Source organism: Eucyclogobius newberryi, unplaced genomic scaffold (assembly GCF_026437365.1).
Source record: "Eucyclogobius newberryi isolate DKJ021-1_F unplaced genomic scaffold, fEucNew1.0.hap1 SCAF_14, whole genome shotgun sequence".
Lineage (NCBI taxonomy): Eukaryota > Metazoa > Chordata > Actinopteri > Gobiiformes > Gobiidae > Eucyclogobius > Eucyclogobius newberryi.
Window position 1 is genome coordinate 26,808,934 of NW_027315768.1, and position 17,289 is coordinate 26,826,222.

General features: G+C 40.3%; 1 protein-coding gene across 1 annotated transcript in view; it reads left to right on the top strand.

The window, feature by feature from the left end:
• Positions 1-17,289, top strand: part of thsd7ba (thrombospondin, type I, domain containing 7Ba) — a 274,964-nt gene that overhangs the window by 216,284 nt on the left and 41,391 nt on the right. The window contains exons 14-15 of the mRNA XM_072443961.1: positions 4,891-5,160; positions 6,046-6,224. Of these exons, the coding sequence (XP_072300062.1) occupies positions 4,891-5,160; positions 6,046-6,224 (449 nt within the window). The remainder of the gene's footprint in view (positions 1-4,890; positions 5,161-6,045; positions 6,225-17,289) is intronic.

Consider the following 17,289-nt stretch of genomic DNA (forward strand, 5'->3'; position numbering starts at 1 on the left):
CCAGACAGCTTTGACAGCTTATATCTGTTACGTGTCCTCAAATCGAAAGTGACAGTTTGAAAGAAATACATGCCTTCCAGCTGCAGTGTCACGTGGCCAACTATTAATTCTCATCAGAAATAATGGCATAAGTAATTACACAGGCCCAATGTCAAGAGTAATTTAATGGCACTAATAAAAGTGTCTATCAAATGAATGATGAAGGTAGTCATGTATTTGGGATGTTCAAATCTGATTTATCACAACAGACAAAGGAGAAACAGGCAATGCACTCACCCAATGTTCGGAGTCACTTTCACTATTTAGTTTGAAGTCTTGTTCTTGTCGGTGTAATCCCTCATTCGTCCAGGCGTGTTCCATAGTAGAAAAAACTTCAGTTGTAGTCATCTGGACTCAGTTTGAAAAAATAGACGTTTCGACTCTCATCCAAGAGTCATTGTCAATAACAGAATTTAGGTCGAGAACTCCGATATTAATACTGTTCTGTGGTAAGACCCGCCCATTGGGAGGAGCCCTCCTGAAGTAGAAAGAGTTGTTTGTTTCAACAGAAACTCCCCCCTTGTATCTACCGAGCTAGCCTATTCAGAATCTTAATGGGCTATTAGAATCCTCTTTGTCTTTGTGAGACCCTGGCTCACCCACACTGAGTACCTGATTAGCATCTAAATGTCCTGGCCCTGGTCCTCTACCTTTCCAGGGGTTCAGTATACCATTATAAATAACAGGAAGATTAAACCTTAGCCCTCCATTTCTGTTTAAAGAAGGTCTTTCTTTTTTAACAAAAATAGCTTCCTTGACTCCTCTTTCAAACCATCTTTTCTCCTGCTTAAAACCTTCACCTCACCGTCTTCAAACGAGTGATTAGAGGCTTCAAGATGGAGATGCACGGCGCTCTGAGGTCCTGAACTTGTATTTCTTCTGTGCTGATAAAGCCTCTTGTGTAGAGGCTGTTTCGTCTCACCTATGTAACGTTCTTTACAACTTTCTTCACTGCATTGGATCGAATAAACTACATTGCTCTGTTTTTGAGTCAGCAACTTGTCCTTTGGGTGAACCAGTTTTTGTCTTAAAGTGTTGCCTGGTTTAAAATAAACAGGGACTTCGTGTTGTCTAAAAATTCTCTGCAGTTTTTCCGAGAGGCCAGACACATAAGGGATAGAGACACCCTTCCTTCTCTGTTCAGTTTCCCTTTTGTCCTGCTTCTTGGTTCTCTTCACTCTGTTGAGAGCCCAAGCGGGGTAACCACAGGCTGAGAGGGCATTTCGGACATGTTTTTCCTCTTTCTTCTTGCCCTCTGAGCTGGTGGGCACACCTTGAGCTCTGTGTTGTAAGGTTCTGATCACCCCCAGCTTGTGCTGTAGTGGGTGGTTGGAACCAAAGAGCAGATACTGGTCCGTGTGTGTAGGTTTCCTATATACTTCTATTTGGAGTTTCCCGTCCTCTCCTCTGATCGTGGAACAATCAAGAAAGGCCAAGCGATTCTCCTTAGCGTCTTCTCTTGTAAACCTAATATGTGGGTCCACAGCATTGATGTGATCAGAGAAGGTTTCCAGCTCTTGTTTCTTGATTGTTACAAAAGTATCATCGACATAGCGAAGCCACAGTTTTGGGGCTATGCCTGAGAATGAGGACAGTGCCTTCTTCTCAAAGTGCTCCATGTACAGGTTGGCCACTATGGGAGAGACGGGCGAGCCCATGGCACAGCCATGAATCTGTCTGTAAAATTGTCCCCGGAATTGAAAGTAAGTGGTGTTCAGACAGATGTCCAACAGTTTACATATGTGTTCAGGTGTCAGTTTGGTCCTTTCCTGTAGGGTGGTGTCTTCCTGCAGTCTGATCCTCACTGCTGCTACTGCATCAGAGGTCGGGATGCAGGTGAACAGGGACACAACATCATATGAAATCATGAGGTCATCTGGGTCCAGTAGGAGATGTTTCACTTTATCCACAAGTCTTGTTCTTGTTCATCCAGAATTAGTCTTGGTTCAGTTCTGGCCTAGACACAGGCTCTCTATTATAAGATAAGATAAGATAAGATAATATATTCCTTTATTGTCACACATGGTGAAATTTCATTGGTGCAACGCAGGTAGATACAGAGGTAGATACAGAAGAACAGATCACTTATAGGAAGTCTGAAAAACACTTTCAGTAGAAGATCTCCTATAAATAAATAAAAACTCCCATAGACAAATAAATACATAAATACTATTGCATGTGATCCCGACAGAACAAATGTAACAAATGTACATGAAACTTCAACTAAAAGAGTACGTCGGGACAAAATCCAAACTTCATGTACAAATGTGTTTTCAGATGTATAAATTCCTCCTCCTCACGGATCACACTTGGATCATGATCTCGCCTCACGTCACGCCGGCTCCTCCATTTCACCACGTACGGACAACACAACGCGACTGAAGAATGAGATTTAACTGACACTCTGATTTGATTGACACAAAGAGACACAGGCATGTGATCTTTAGTGAAAACTCTGACTAAATGTTCCTGTCATTTTATATTTGAACAAAACCGTAAAGTAGTGTTCAAATGTGCTTAACCACAGCTTAATGCTCTCGAAACCAAAGCCTGTGTTTCATTTCACACGATGCGCTGGACGTGACGACAGAAGATTGAGTGCGTCAGGACAAACCTCTGTGTGTGTGTGTGTGTCTGTGTCTGTGTGTGTGTGTCTGTGTCTGTGTCTGTGTCTGTGTCTGTGTGTGTGTGTGTGTGTCTGTGTCTGTGTCTGTGTCTGTGTCTGTGTGTGTGTGTGTGTGTGTGTGTGTGTGTGTGTGTCTGTGTGTGTGTGTGTGTGTGTCTGTGTCTGTGTCTGTGTCTGTGTCTGTGTCTGTGTGTGTGTGTGTGTGTCTGTGTGTGTGTGTGTGTGTGTGTCTGTGTCTGTGTGTGTGTGTGTGTGTGTCTGTGTCTGTGTCTGTGTGTGTGTGTGTGTCTGTGTCTGTGTGTGTGTGTGTCTGTGTCTGTGTCTGTGTGTGTGTGTGTGTCTGTGTCTGTGTCTGTGTCTGTGTCTGTGTGTGTGTGTGTGTGTGTCTGTGTGTGTGTGTGTCTGTGTGTGTGTGTGTCTGTGTGTGTGTGTGTGTGTGTGTGTGTCTGTGTATGTGTCTGTGTGTGTGTGTGTCTGTGTCTGTGTGTGTGTGTCTGTGTCTGTGTCTGTGTCTGTGTGTGTGTGTGTGTGTGTGTGTGTCTGTGTGTGTGTGTGTCTGTGTGTCTGTGTCTGTGTCTGTGTCTGTGTGTGTCTGTGTGTGTCTGTGTCTGTGTCTGTGTCTGTGTCTGTGTGTGTGTCTGTGTCTGTGTGTGTGTGTGTGTGTGTCTGTGTGTGTGTGTGTGTGTGAACAGCAGCCGTGGTGTGTGTGTGTGTGTGTGTGTGTGTGTGAACAGCAGCCGTGGTGTGTGTGTGTGTGTGTGTGTGAACAGCAGCCGTGGTGTGTGTGTGTGTGATTTGTTGTACGTGGGGGCTTATGCTTGAATAAAACAAAATGAGCAGCAAAACTCCCTCTAATTCCCCTCTCAAGCAGTTGTGATTAATTGAGTAATAATAGGGATCTAAATGCATTGCACTGAACACAAAGTGGCTCCTTCTCTCATCTCTGAGTTCAGGTCACCTTCTGCCTCGTCTCTACAAACTCCAAACGCCGGGGGCAGAATTTGCGACACAACTGCACAATCCCACGTCAAGTTGTCTTGTTATAAATCCCAAACTTGACAGTGTAAAATGACATCCTTTATAAATGAGACCCCTGGCTTAGTTCTGGTACAGACCTGATGTAGTCTTGGCTTAGTTTGGATGTAGACCAAGTTTAATCTTGGTTGAGTCCTTGTTTAGTCCTGTGTTTGTTTTTCTAGTAAATATATTGATAAGTCAACATGAAGAGAAAGCAGTGAGAGCCTTCTGAATAAAATAAGTGTCTTTAATGTGAAAATACTGCGTTGGTTTGGTCGAAGATCAGAGCTGCCGATGTACAGTATCCGCGGCTCCGTTCCATCTCCGGCCTCTCGAATCAAAGACAGACTGTGTTCTGCTCGTCATTAATAATATACAGCAGCACTGCGCCTGTTGGAAACTGAGTGAAAGGGAAAGATGCAATAAATATGTGTCAAGGGAGGGATTGTGAAAGATTTTTTAAAAGGAACCATGTATTTCTTTCTCCCAGGATATTGCTTCTTTGTGTGTGCCTTAACCGCTGCATGAAAGATTTAAAATATCAAATTGTGTTTCAGTTCAAATATAAGATATTGAGGCTTTGGAGGAATCATTTGGTGGATATTGGCAATAACAGTATATTCTTCAACGCTGAGTAAAATATCAAGTTGATGTCGGAAGAGACGATGCTTCTCCTTAGTTACGACAACCAGGCGTATGGAAAGATTTGAGTTATAAAGTTCACATAAATAAACATGTTTAAACACATTGAACTATTAAAATGTTTTGCAGTTCTTTGTGTTCAGGCCCCTTATTCCGTATTTTCCGCACTATAAAGCGCGCTGGATCATAAGGCGCACTGCCGATGAATGGTCTATTTTTTATCATTTTTTTCATAAGGTGCATTAAGCAAAACAAAACGTGTACCACTCAAAATTGCTTTGAGGTCAGTAAGAACAACCAGAAATCATCCACATAAGGCACAAATATTCTGGATTATAAGGCGCATTGTCATATTTTGAGACAATGAAAGGCTTTTAAGTGCGCCTTATAGTGTGGGAAATACGGTATTTGTGTCTCCTCTTATTTGGCGTTGGTCTTGTCCTTGATTTCACTTAATTTTATCGTGGCTTTTCATGTTTTTTCAGGCTTGACTAAACTATGCCCAAGTTTTGTCCAGTTTAGTCCCCAGTTTGGTCCTCCTGACCAGTTTCCTCTTCCTCTTTCAGGCCGCAGTAAAAAGAAGGAACAGTGCGCGGATGAGACGCTGAACCCCCTGGAGGAGACCGAGGCCTGTCCCTGTGATGAGCTCCTGTCCCAGCCGTTTGGGAACTGGTCCGAGTGCCTCTTGCCCAACCCTCCCATCAGGGGCCAACAGCAGCAGAGGTGGAGGAGCCCCCGACAGGCCAAAGGGTGCGGGCAGGGGCTCAGGGTCAGGGCGGTGAGCTGCGTGGACCAGAGCGGACGTCCGGTCGACCCCACACTCTGCACAGAGACAGGTAACGACGACGAAGACCGGGACTGCACCTTATATCGCAGTATGTGTCGCAATGGCTGCAATTATTTAAAAAAATAGGAAAGATTCTATCAATGTGTGGAAAGGAGTCTGTCTGATATGAAAGTTGCAAATCTAAACGAATCATATGTATTTCTGGTTTTGAAAAGAAATAAATGTGAATTAGTGCCGCATAATACAAGAAAAACATTATGATAACTGATTGATAAATTGAATATTGTGGTAATTTTTTTAACAGTATGTACTTTTTGACACAGTTGTAGACTCAGACTTAAAAAACATTAAAAAAAATAATGTACTTTACTTAATTTGCACACATTTGACGTTGGCATAAAGACTTTACAGAGACTAAACCAAGACCAAAATAAAACTAATTTATAATAAATATAGAAAATTATTCCTCAATTTTTTGAAAAAGCATCTCTCGTTATGGGAATAGCATTTTTTTTTGCTAAATATTGTGCAATATAAATACAATAGTGTTACAACCCACCTCTCGACTGTACATGAACAACCGATTAAACTGGTTAAAATTTCAGGCCTTTGAGAATTAGCAATTAGGCTCATTTGCTGCATTTAATTGAATCGCTTTAAGCAGTCAATTAACAATGAAAATGGTGTTATCTCAAAGTTATGCCGATATTGGAAACAAACCAAAATATAAAACAACTAATTATATTTCCTCTGGATGCGATGGCACTGTTCCAGACACTCATTAGAGCAATAATAGCCTTTAGTTGTGGGTCTGTTCCAGAGGTCTGCGGCTCAGACCAGCGGTGCGTTGCTCTGTCAGCGCTAATGCCATCTTCACTGCAGCGGGGCACAAATAATGACTCCGCTTCCTGTCTCTGCCTCTGTCGGATCGCAGGCTTCACGGTGGAGCTCTGCATCGTGCCCTGCCCGCTGGACTGTAAGCTGAGCGACTGGTCCGCCTGGTCAGCCTGCAGCGCCTCCTGTGGCAGCGGCGTGAAGTTGCGCTCCAAATGGCTCCGCGAGAAGGCTTTCAATGGAGGTCGGCCCTGCCCCAAACTGGATCTAAAGAACCAGGTAAGGAAAGCACTGGGGCTCGCGTGTTCATTAGATACATAACATGAATAATGCACTACACAAAGCCGAGTTGTTGATCTTTCTTAAATATATCATGTCACACTTTCCATTGTATGTAAATGATCTTGAAATCAATATAGAAAAGGCTGACATAATATATTTAAACAAGTTCAATATTGTAATTATCTTTGTGTATCACCATACACCTTTGAAAATTAAATGAGTTTGATTTGGTAATGTTAGAGCTGTTTTCCTCATAGTTTTAACTACACAACTGTTGTGTTAGTCCGCCTCCATGACGTTTGTCTAAGGACACGGGTGTTTTTTCACTGTCGTCCCTCGAGGCAACTGCTGTTGTGATTTTGGGTGTTACAAAATGAATGGATGAATTGAGTAATATTAAGAAATTAATCACAATTTTTGCAATCGTTACCATTTAACACAATAAATACTTCCTCCAAAGGCTCAACTCCAAACCACATTCCTTTACTGACAGAAGATTAGCTGTAGACATCTCCATTAAAAAGACCCAAACTAATCATTGACAATTAGTTATGAATTAATTGCGAAGCTCTAAAGCAAATCATTGATCCTTCTGTGGTTTCAGCTTGTGTTCTGGTTTTGAAATCAAATTAATTACAGACTGACTTTATAAACGATGAGCTCTAGTCTGTAGTTGGTTGAACAGTTGTCCTAGATGTAAACGCTTTTATTAGATTTTAAAGTCACGGCCATTTTAATGATTTCCTAGTTTATACAATGATATTATCTTGAAAAAAATATATTCAGATAAAATGTTAACCACGTGTCGTGAGTTCGAATCCTGACTCTGACGTTTTACTGCATGTCTTCCCCTCACTCTCATCCCCCATTTCATCCTGTCCTCTTCTTTCTAATAAAGCCTACAAAAAAATGTGAACCGCATCTTCTCTATAGCGTGTACATTCTGTTCATTTACTTTTCATGCCTTACATAATTTCTATCATCCTTACAGGCGGCATGGAGTTTTATATAGAAACACAATATTACAATACAAATACATTAAATACATTAAAATACAAATTTGACCTCATCATCCGCGCTCATTCACACTATGACATTCCTCTACATCCGTTTATGTCTATGGGAAATTGACATTGTGGCGCTGAATGCAGAAAATGGTTTCATAAAGATTTGTTTACGTACCAGGAGTGCTCATTAACTTATAGGCAACCGAAAAACCTTGAAAAACACACAATGACAATCACTACATTACAAAAAAAGCAGTTCAATATAATAAGCAGTATACATTGCAACAAATGGCGGCTTAACTGTGGCTGAAGTTTGAATAAATCTAGACTAAATCAGATACTAGGAGAAAGACAATTATAGATACAGATAACCAACGCCTACAGATGTAAACTGGACTGAATAAGGTCTGTTCCAGGATAAAAGACAGCATTAACTGGAACAAAGACTAATCTAAAAGAGCAAGATCTAACCCAGGACTGAGAACAAATGACTGAGCAAATAATCACATTTTAATCATGATTACAACTGTTGCTCCAGTCAATTACAAAAGCGCAAATTGTTATCTGCTCTGGATAATATTTGCTCTCATTTACCCCCCTCAGAATGATTAATCACAAAACATGGCTAATGAATTGTAATAAATCTCTTCTTCCGCTACAATTTAATACATAGAATAATTAGATACGGTAAGATAAGCCTTTATTTGTCCCACAATGGGGAAATTCTAGTGTTGCAACACAAAGTAGGTACAGAAGTAAACAACAAAGAACAGATACATTATTATTATCTGTTCTGGGGTTATTCATCAACCCCAGTACTGTACCAGCAGTATTCACACCACTGTTAACACGTTTAACATTTCAATGACACATTTTATTACCCATCAGCCACTGCGGTACTTGTATTTGACCTGTTTTCCCCCCCGCACACCTCACGCCAGACAAAATCATGCATGCCCTTTCCCTTGGCGTGGAAACATAAGCAACAAAAACGTGCTTGTCCAGTGCGAGACGTGGACAGATGGGGTGCGTTTGATATTACATAGTGGGGCTTTATTTAGTGTCAGCGCTTCTCCCTTAGGGTCTAGCTTTGAAGAGGCAAAGTGTTTTATGACGGATGCTTGTACGCTTGAATGGGCCGGTAAAGGACACTCTGGTTTGTGGAGGTCAGTATGCAAATGTGTGCGGAGGCCTCCTCTGTGTGTGTGGAGTGGAGGCCGGTGTACAGATGGTTAATTGCCCGCTAACAAGGTCTATATGCCCCCTGTTGTAGGGCCCCCGTCATAACACTGGTGCTTTTATAATCGCTGCTTCTATACGCACAAAAGCCCTCGTGGTTTTGAATTGTGTTTGAAGAGGATAATGTATTATGGACAGTATGAACAAAATGTTTTATTGCTTTTGTCAAGGTTAAGTAGACGTAGGGCCGGGGCAATATGACAATAAAATCACTATTTATTCCACTCATATTTTGTTGGTCGATTTTTTTAATATATTTTCTTCATCTTTTCAAAAACAAAATACAAATGGCTTTTGGTATTACTGTCCTGAACATAAACAACTCAAAACTATTGTTTAACAGTGCGCGGGACCTTCCTAAATCCTTAGAAAGTACCTTTATTACTATAAGTGGCACTAGAGTATAAGTCGCACCAGCCAAAAAATGCATAATAGAAAGAAACATATATAAGTCGCACTGAAGGATAAGTCGCACTTTTTGGGGGAAATGTATTTGATAAAATCCAAGACCAAGAACAGACATTTCATCTTGAACTGCAATTTAAAATAATAACTGTTTAGAGAACATGGTGAATAGGTGTACGTATGCTAACGCTAACACCTTCAGCTACATGACGTATGCTGACGCTAACACCTTCAGCTACATGAGGCACAGACAGAACTGTGGTAAGTGTCTGGTATGTTAACGCAACATATGAACAGTTATTCAGATAACTATAGCATAAAGAACATGCTAACAAGTTTACCAAAGCATCAGTTTTACCCCAAATCACTAAATCCATTGAATTCTTCTTCCTCTGTGTCACTTCTAAACAACTCCACAAACTCCAGAGGAAGAGGAAGTGCAGATTCTTCTTCTGTGTCGCTTAGAGCCTAGAGCGCCCTCTTGTGGTCGTCAGTGTGTAAATAACGAATAATATCACATACAAGTCAATCTGGAGTATAAGTCGCACCCCGGCCAAAACTATGAAACAAGGTGCGACTTATAGTCTGGAAAATACGGTAGTCTATTTGATTTTTTTTAGTTTGAAGAGGGCAAATAACAGGACCTTTTGAGAGTGAGTTCACCAACAATCGGAGAACATGCAAACTCCACTCAGAAATGTACATATAATCCAAGATTTAAACCCGGGATCTTCTGGTTCAGGTTCTGTTGTTCACGTTTACTAATGTGTAAATATTTCAAGCCGAATGCTCTTCTTAAGGGCCTCTCCCACTGTACCACATATTGTACCACAACAACACAGGAACAACTGTCCACATGGTTCTCATCAATCTCCACCCACTGTGTTTTTTATTCCCTTTCTTTATAATGCAACACAGCAGAGAATCAACTGTCTGGTATAGTGACAGACTCATGTTTCTTTCCCATGATTCTTAGGGACATCAGGTACATATTTCGCTTTCAGTTGCTTCTCTAGTTATTACCAGCAACTCATTTTCATAATTGGTTGCGCTGACGTGACATCACAACATTCATGAATCCCTATAGTTTGAAACAGAGTTGGAGCAGATCAGATGAATATGATGAAATTCACTGTTTCACTGTCAGTTTTGCAGATGCGTTTGTGCCTGGTTTATGGTTCACATCTCTGTAATTACTGTTATCCACATGAAACTAAAATTGGCTCAAAGTTTAACATATTCTCAGTCAGCATAAATAAACAAAAGTAAAATGATATCTTTTTCACAATTGCCTCAGAAACTGGTGCCATTTTTCAGCTCCAAACATGTGATTGTTGTCAGTTGAAAGGACTGACAAACTAATAATGAGAAGGCTTTCTGTTTTAGATATTTCTTTTAAAAACTGTAAATCTCCCATAGAGTTAATTAGGCCCCACCACCATCTGAGCTTATGATACCGTCATATTCTAGAATGTGAACGCATTCTATAATAAGGGGTATTCATCTCAACCAGAATATATTATCATCAAGTACCAACGCTTTGTGTTGTCCCTGGACACTTATTTTACAGTTTTGCGTCTTCTTTTTTGCAAATGAAACAGATGTTGAAGTGAGTTAATTGCAGGCAGGCTGATTAAAGCTATCATCGTTACAGCTCAAAAGCCATCTTTCCGGAATGTGCTCTCTCAGATGTGTAGTTTGGAGCTTTTTCTGGCAAAACAGTCAAATCATTAAACCACATCAGCCAAATCTTTCCCTCTGCCAAACACTGGAGTATGATTCTCATTTAAGCTGTTATCATTGTATAAAAAGAATAATTGGATGATGAAATTGCTAGATAATATTAAAGGAGCAATGGACGATTTTTGGGCGATTTGAGAACGCAGGTGGAAGTGCACATGCCACTCCCCCGTGTGGACTGATACAACACACATGTGTGTTTGTTTATTAGCGCAACGGAGCGCATCGTATCTCTCGTCTCCCGTAGATTTCTGTCCACTTCTGCGTCAGCTCGAACTGTCTTTCTCCGTCTTCATTTTGCCCCGTACACTGAAGGAACTATATTATGATAGATCCATGCGCTTAGGCACGCGGAAACGTGAGGAGGAACCGCACGAGGCTGCAGGTGAGAGATAGGTGTGTTTTATGATTGACACGTGGCAGGACTAATCGGCCGTCCACGCCACGAGGAAATAAGACTCAGATTTGGGTCAAAAAATCGTCCATTCAACCTTTAAGAACATTTATTTTAATATCTAAATACAGAAAGGCCCGGTCCATGCCACACTTCACGCCTTCATATGTTTTTGCTTGGCATTATTGTGTATTATGAGCTATTGTGTGTTTTGAGATGGCTCCAGCTCGATGCGGGAAACCGAGTAGAGCTGCTCTGCAGTATTTTGGTTCAGATAATATTTTCTTGGTATATTTTATGCAAATGTATGATGTAGATTAGTTTACAATGCAAACTCAGACCATATGGTTGTGTCACATATTCATAATTTAAATTTAATTTATGCAAATTATGCTTATTACAGTGAAAGCAGCAATGAAACAGTACTTGATTTCTTCTGAAGGGAAAATGCAGAACTCTTAGGTGAACAGGAATCACACAAATGATTGTCAACAGTCGGTTAATATGAATATTGACAAAAATAGATATTACAGATTGGTTGTGGCTGGAAAAATAAATAGAAATAAATATTGCATTCACACAACAATTAATTGACGTTGCAACATCCAGATACATAATATGCACTAACATTCATTTTAGAGGAGAAACTCAGATAAACACATGCGGTGCTGGCACAAAGACTGCTCCTCTAACCACCAACACCTCGATATGCACTCGGGCTAAGAAACGGGGCTAAGTGCTCATTTGTTGTGCACTTGTTAATGCACATTTTGAAATGTTGCACATTTTGTACTGAGGGAAATGCAGTTAATGTACTAAACCTAACTCCATAAGGAAATAAGGCTTAAGATATGCATTTACATTGCAGAACGATAAGATTTTACAAGCTCAACACGAGTGAGTTGCTGGAATAAACTACCCAGACCCTAATGGTCGTCATCCCCCCAACAGTTGAGTAGTCACTCCCGCTGTGCCTCCAGCCAGGCTCCCTTCAGCAAGAATGACACAAATGCAGTTTATATGGATCACAACTCCTCCAGTCGTCTTGTGGTTCCATGTGCTGGAAAGATGGAGAGAGATGGAGGGTGAGAGGAGAAGGGAGAGTAGTGTGTCAGTGTTGAAAATAACAAGCACAAATGACCACTATGTCAACTCGAGCTTGTAGGAGTTGCAAAGTAAACTGGGAAGTTTTAATGAGTGAGTCTATGCGAGTCTCTCTATTCTGGTAAAAACTGATCAAGCGCCAGTGTAACGAGATGAATAATGCATGCACCAAACAAGTGTCTGTCACTGTTAGCTAAATGTGTTTGGTACAGATTTGACAGTACAACAAAGAGGAGCTGCAGTCTGTAATCTGATCAACTACTTCTTAATGAACAAGTTATTGAATCATTTTGGTTTTATGTTTTAAATGATGATGACACACATTTGGAATTATATTTGTTGTGCTACGATTGTAAGTTTAATTGAATTTATTTAAATAAATTACAACATTCTGGGTAATTTCAAACTAGAGAGATCAAAATGTATCTTGAAATGTATCTTTAATTTCTTATTTATTATTACTATTATTACTATTTGTTATTTTTGTTTCTGTCCAGAAGGCTTTATTGGACAGTACAGATATAATATGAAATGGGAGAGAGAATAAAGATGCTCGTGGTTGATTTCCTGAATAATCCACCATCCTGAACAACATCTCTCTCTATTTTTATACAAATCAATATGACTCCGTTCACTGTTTTCATCTCCACACGTAAATATCACAGGAATTGAAAAACATCCCAGATTTCTGCGGAATCAGATGCATCATGGACATAAACAAATCTGATTGCACTGTACAGTTTGAGTTTGATTCGTTCCAAGACGGAGGGCGGGATGACCAGACTCTATTTGTTAAGAATTAAAGTGTCTTCTGGATCTGAGACAACATGATTGGTACGTTATTTTATGATATATATTTTTTATATACAAAACAACACAATAAGAACACAGAACAAGAGAGAGAAATCACGCAAACTATACATATACAGGCATTCACTAAGCAGTACTGCGGGAAGCTTGGTTCTTCTTCTCCCGCCCCCTTTTCATTCTGTGATGGTTTTCAGAGGCCTGTTCATGCTCCGCTCTCCAACTTTTACAACCTGAATAAACCTGTGTGAGAATCTTGGATGTTGTGCCTGACTGAGAGTGTACAGAGGAAAAGTGACGCAACAGCAGCGCCAAGTTCCAACAAGTGACTTCAAACTTTTAGAGACAAGTCTTTGTAGCTAAGGCTCTGGTCACCGTTCTAATGGTTATACTGGTACGTTAGATAGAAATACAGGCAGTATTTTGATAGAGCGCTAGTTTGTGTAATGAATTGATCACTGAAGAGAGACTATTGCAAGGTTATTTTTTATTTTTTTCCTTTTTGCGTGCAAATGTTTGCCAGTAGTATTGGAAGTATTGAAGAACACCCCAAGTCTGCTTGCTCTTCCATAGAAGTCACCGCATGCTACTGATAAATAGTCCTAAGTATTTAGTATAGCTTAACTGTCCCATTTGGTCCAAAGTCTAACCAATTTGTCTATTTTTAAATTTAGTCTGAATGTAATCTTCTACATTTTTGGAATGTTAATTATAATTATAATTATAATGTCGGCCCAGTCCTCAGTCCCCAGTCCGTACTCGAGGTACAAACAAGCTCCAAATGTGATGTGAGCGCTCTGCACAAGGGCGCACAACCACAAATAGGCAAATTAACATATTCTAATTAGAGAACCTCCAAGCGCTCAAAGAGGGCCACTCAGTCCTGGCAAACAGATCACAGTGATTGGTGAGCCTACCACTACCTTGTTACAAGTCTTAATCCACAGTGATACTCAGTGTGATCGCAGACATCAGCCTGGACTGTTCTAGAGCAGAGAAAACACTGCTGCACAAACTCTGGTCAGGACAGTGTCTGAACTTCTTTTTTTGTTCTATTCAAGCAATAGCAAAAGCTATCATGATTACTTTGAAGATTTCAGCATTGCGTGGCATTGCCCCTCGTATTACTGCAATTTGTGAATATGAGACAGATTTACACAAAATAAGGAGCAATAAAAAGTTCCAGTTTTTAAAATATCACTTAAAAGACAGAATCTTTCTGTACAACAGATCTGCTGTGTGGTGCTACTTTCAAGACACACACAGCCTCCCACAGAAGAGAGAGAAAGAGAGCGTGCGGCTGCATAAATGTTTCAGGGACATATTCATCAAATCTGAGCCACGAGTTTGCCAGCCCTGATATACAGTACATACTTGATAGATTCCAGTGCCATGCTTCTTTTATTCAACTAATTGAAGAGCAGAGCATGTCTTTAGTGGTCACCGGCTGGAACTCACAGCACACATATGCCTGTCCCACATGGCACACTGCCCACATGGCAGGCTGTCCACTCGATGAAGAGCAGCACTCCCTGCTGGTTTTAAAAGAGACAAATTGTAGCCTGAGCTCTTACTGTTTGAAAAAAATAAAAGCTAGACAGCTCATGTTGAAGAAGAGTTTAACATGGCCAGAACGTGCTTCCAGCTGGTGCAACAGGTGTTTACGGCCATTAAAAGTGTGTGGTAAGGTCCAGCTACAGTATTTCTAAAGGACCCATGATCGAGGAGTGCATTTCCACAGAGACTACTTTAAACTTTGCCTCCAGATGCCAATGCAGCGCTCCCAAAAGAAACGCACAAATTGGAAGTATAATTGTAGGAGACATTTGAATTTCATCATTCCTTCTGCAACTTTTGTGCCACCAAATGCAGGAATATCAAGTGTGCTTTTCCTGTGAAATGCAATAGCGGTGTGATATTTACTACCTCCCAGCCACAGTGCCACCAGATACAGTAGATATGTATATTTTAATGTTAATGCCTGAATTGCACTTTCCAGTCTATTCTATAGACATTGTTTTCCCAATCCACCTGCAAACCATTTCCACCTGCAGCTCGTGTGGAAGTACTGCTGCAGGTTTGTTTTAGAATTACACACATACAGAACATTTACAGTACATTATGTATTTGTATGTTTCATATTTACTTATGCTGTCATAGAACAAGTACGCAATTTTGCTCAATCATTTTTAGTTTTTTTCTCGGCCCGTAGGCTCCACCAGTTCTGCCTAAAATTGAGAGCAAGGAAAATAATTCAGAAAATTGGCTTAAAATTGGCATAAGTGCTCATCCTTAAACCACCGGGAAGCGCCTGTGAATGGCTTACAGTTAAAGTAGATTCTTCTGATTCCAAATATTGAGTAATTAAATAAAAAAGGTTTAGTAATTTGCAGTATTTTTCTGCTTTTGGACAGCAATAGTGCTTTTTTTCTTTGTTAGACTCTGAAGCAGGCACAGATGTGTTACAGCCTTGATCACTAGACTCAGCAAAGTACTTAAGTAATTATACTGCTACTCCTACCTCTCTAGAACTACTAATGATTACTACTTCCAAGTGCTGTACAATGAGCTCCATTATTTATTCATCCCGCATTCATTCAAAGTTATTTGAGGCAAACTGCGGTTCTCTGCCCTTACCAAGCACACACTTAAACAGGTAAGGAGAGGGATGTCTTGCTCAATGGCACAACTGCTACTGATGTACCCGGCTCACCATATGAAACTGTATTTTACTCACACCACTGCACCTATGAGATTAGAATATGACCATCTACTGTACATTTTCCTAGACTATGTATACTATACATATAAAAGTGTTTTTTTTTCCAAATATTTCAAAATACTGTGAGTAGATTAACATACAACATTGTCCAAAAATCTGCGAAAATAAAATGATTCTTCGTGTATCTCTATTACCTCACTGCACTGTATCTGTAATGGTTGTATTGACAGTTGAGTCACAGGAAACAGTCTGCCTCTATTACCCTGTAACACAGTTGTCATATTTGTTCACTTTATAGCTGAGCAGCTACTGTGGCTAATATGAGGCTGTGGTTAAGTTCAATAGAAACACAAGCCCCTCTTTATGGAATACAGGAAATCAATATGTTTCTTCAACAGTGTTTTCACCCGTGTGTTTATCTTCCTGCTGCGAGCAGGAAAATGACAGCGCAAAGAGAATATTTTGCTTGGCATCTTTTAAAACATGTGGAAAAGGGAATTAAAATAAAAGAGTATACAGCTTGACATACATTTTTAATTTAACGCTATGGCTATTTGTTTTTTTTAAATTAGCCTAAAGGTTCACTATGTAACATTTCTGGCAGGGTCCATCACCTGCTTGTGTCCAGGAGGATTGATGCCAGAAATGTTCCACAATATGGAATTAAACTTACAGTAAATGTCAGACCATACTGAATATAAGCTGCACCAATGGAATTTACAAAGAAAAAATCCTTGTGCGTATAATAGTCTAAGCTGCAGGGATTTACACAGGAAGATGTTACACAAAAGTAAAGCGCTAGCTGTTCTTTTGACCCGCGGTTTCCACTGGTGCTGTGGGTAACTCCACTGGTTGGGGTTATAAGATATATTGCCATATCGCATGTCCAAGCTCCACGTGTTTCCTCATTCAGTTCCTCATTAGACTCATTTCTCAGTCAATATGAGTTTGATTGTAATAAAACACACATTTTGAATCCTATAGACTGTGCCCTCTGTCCCTGATTTCTCTGTGTGAGCGGATTTGCCTGTGTCTGTCTGTGTCTTCACGTCTGGCTCTGCTCCTGCACTTGTATTTAGCGAGTGAGCGAGACAGAGCGCTTCCTGCTACAGCACCCCCTAGAGGCCGTATAAAAATCTATAAAATTAGCCCCATAAAAGTTGCATATTGCACCTTAAATTTGTTAGGTTTTAATTAACTTAACAATAAAGGGAATTACTAGAAATTTCTACATTTTGATTATTTCATTAAACAATATAGAAATCTTCTGTTTTATTTTTTTATCAACTTCCCTGCTCTGACCCCTGCTTTGCCCCACATTTACCTTTCTTTGTGCCTTCTTCTCAGATTGGGTCTTCATCAGTCACGAACATGTATCTGTTTTGCTGCGGCTTAACCATTCTCTCTATATACTTCATAGCCTATTTCTTGGGGGCGGTTGATTCACAAAAACGAGTCTTCACTTCTGAATATTTTCAGTCCTGTACATGAACTGTGTGTGTCCTCACACTGACGCTCTTAATCTGGAGCTTGACTCTACCAAGTGAAACATTTGGTGCTGCCTGGTGCTGCCAAGTACTTGTCTTGGCTCTGGTGGATGTTTGTGCATTTGGCAAACTGAATTAAGCCACGGGGAAAGTGACG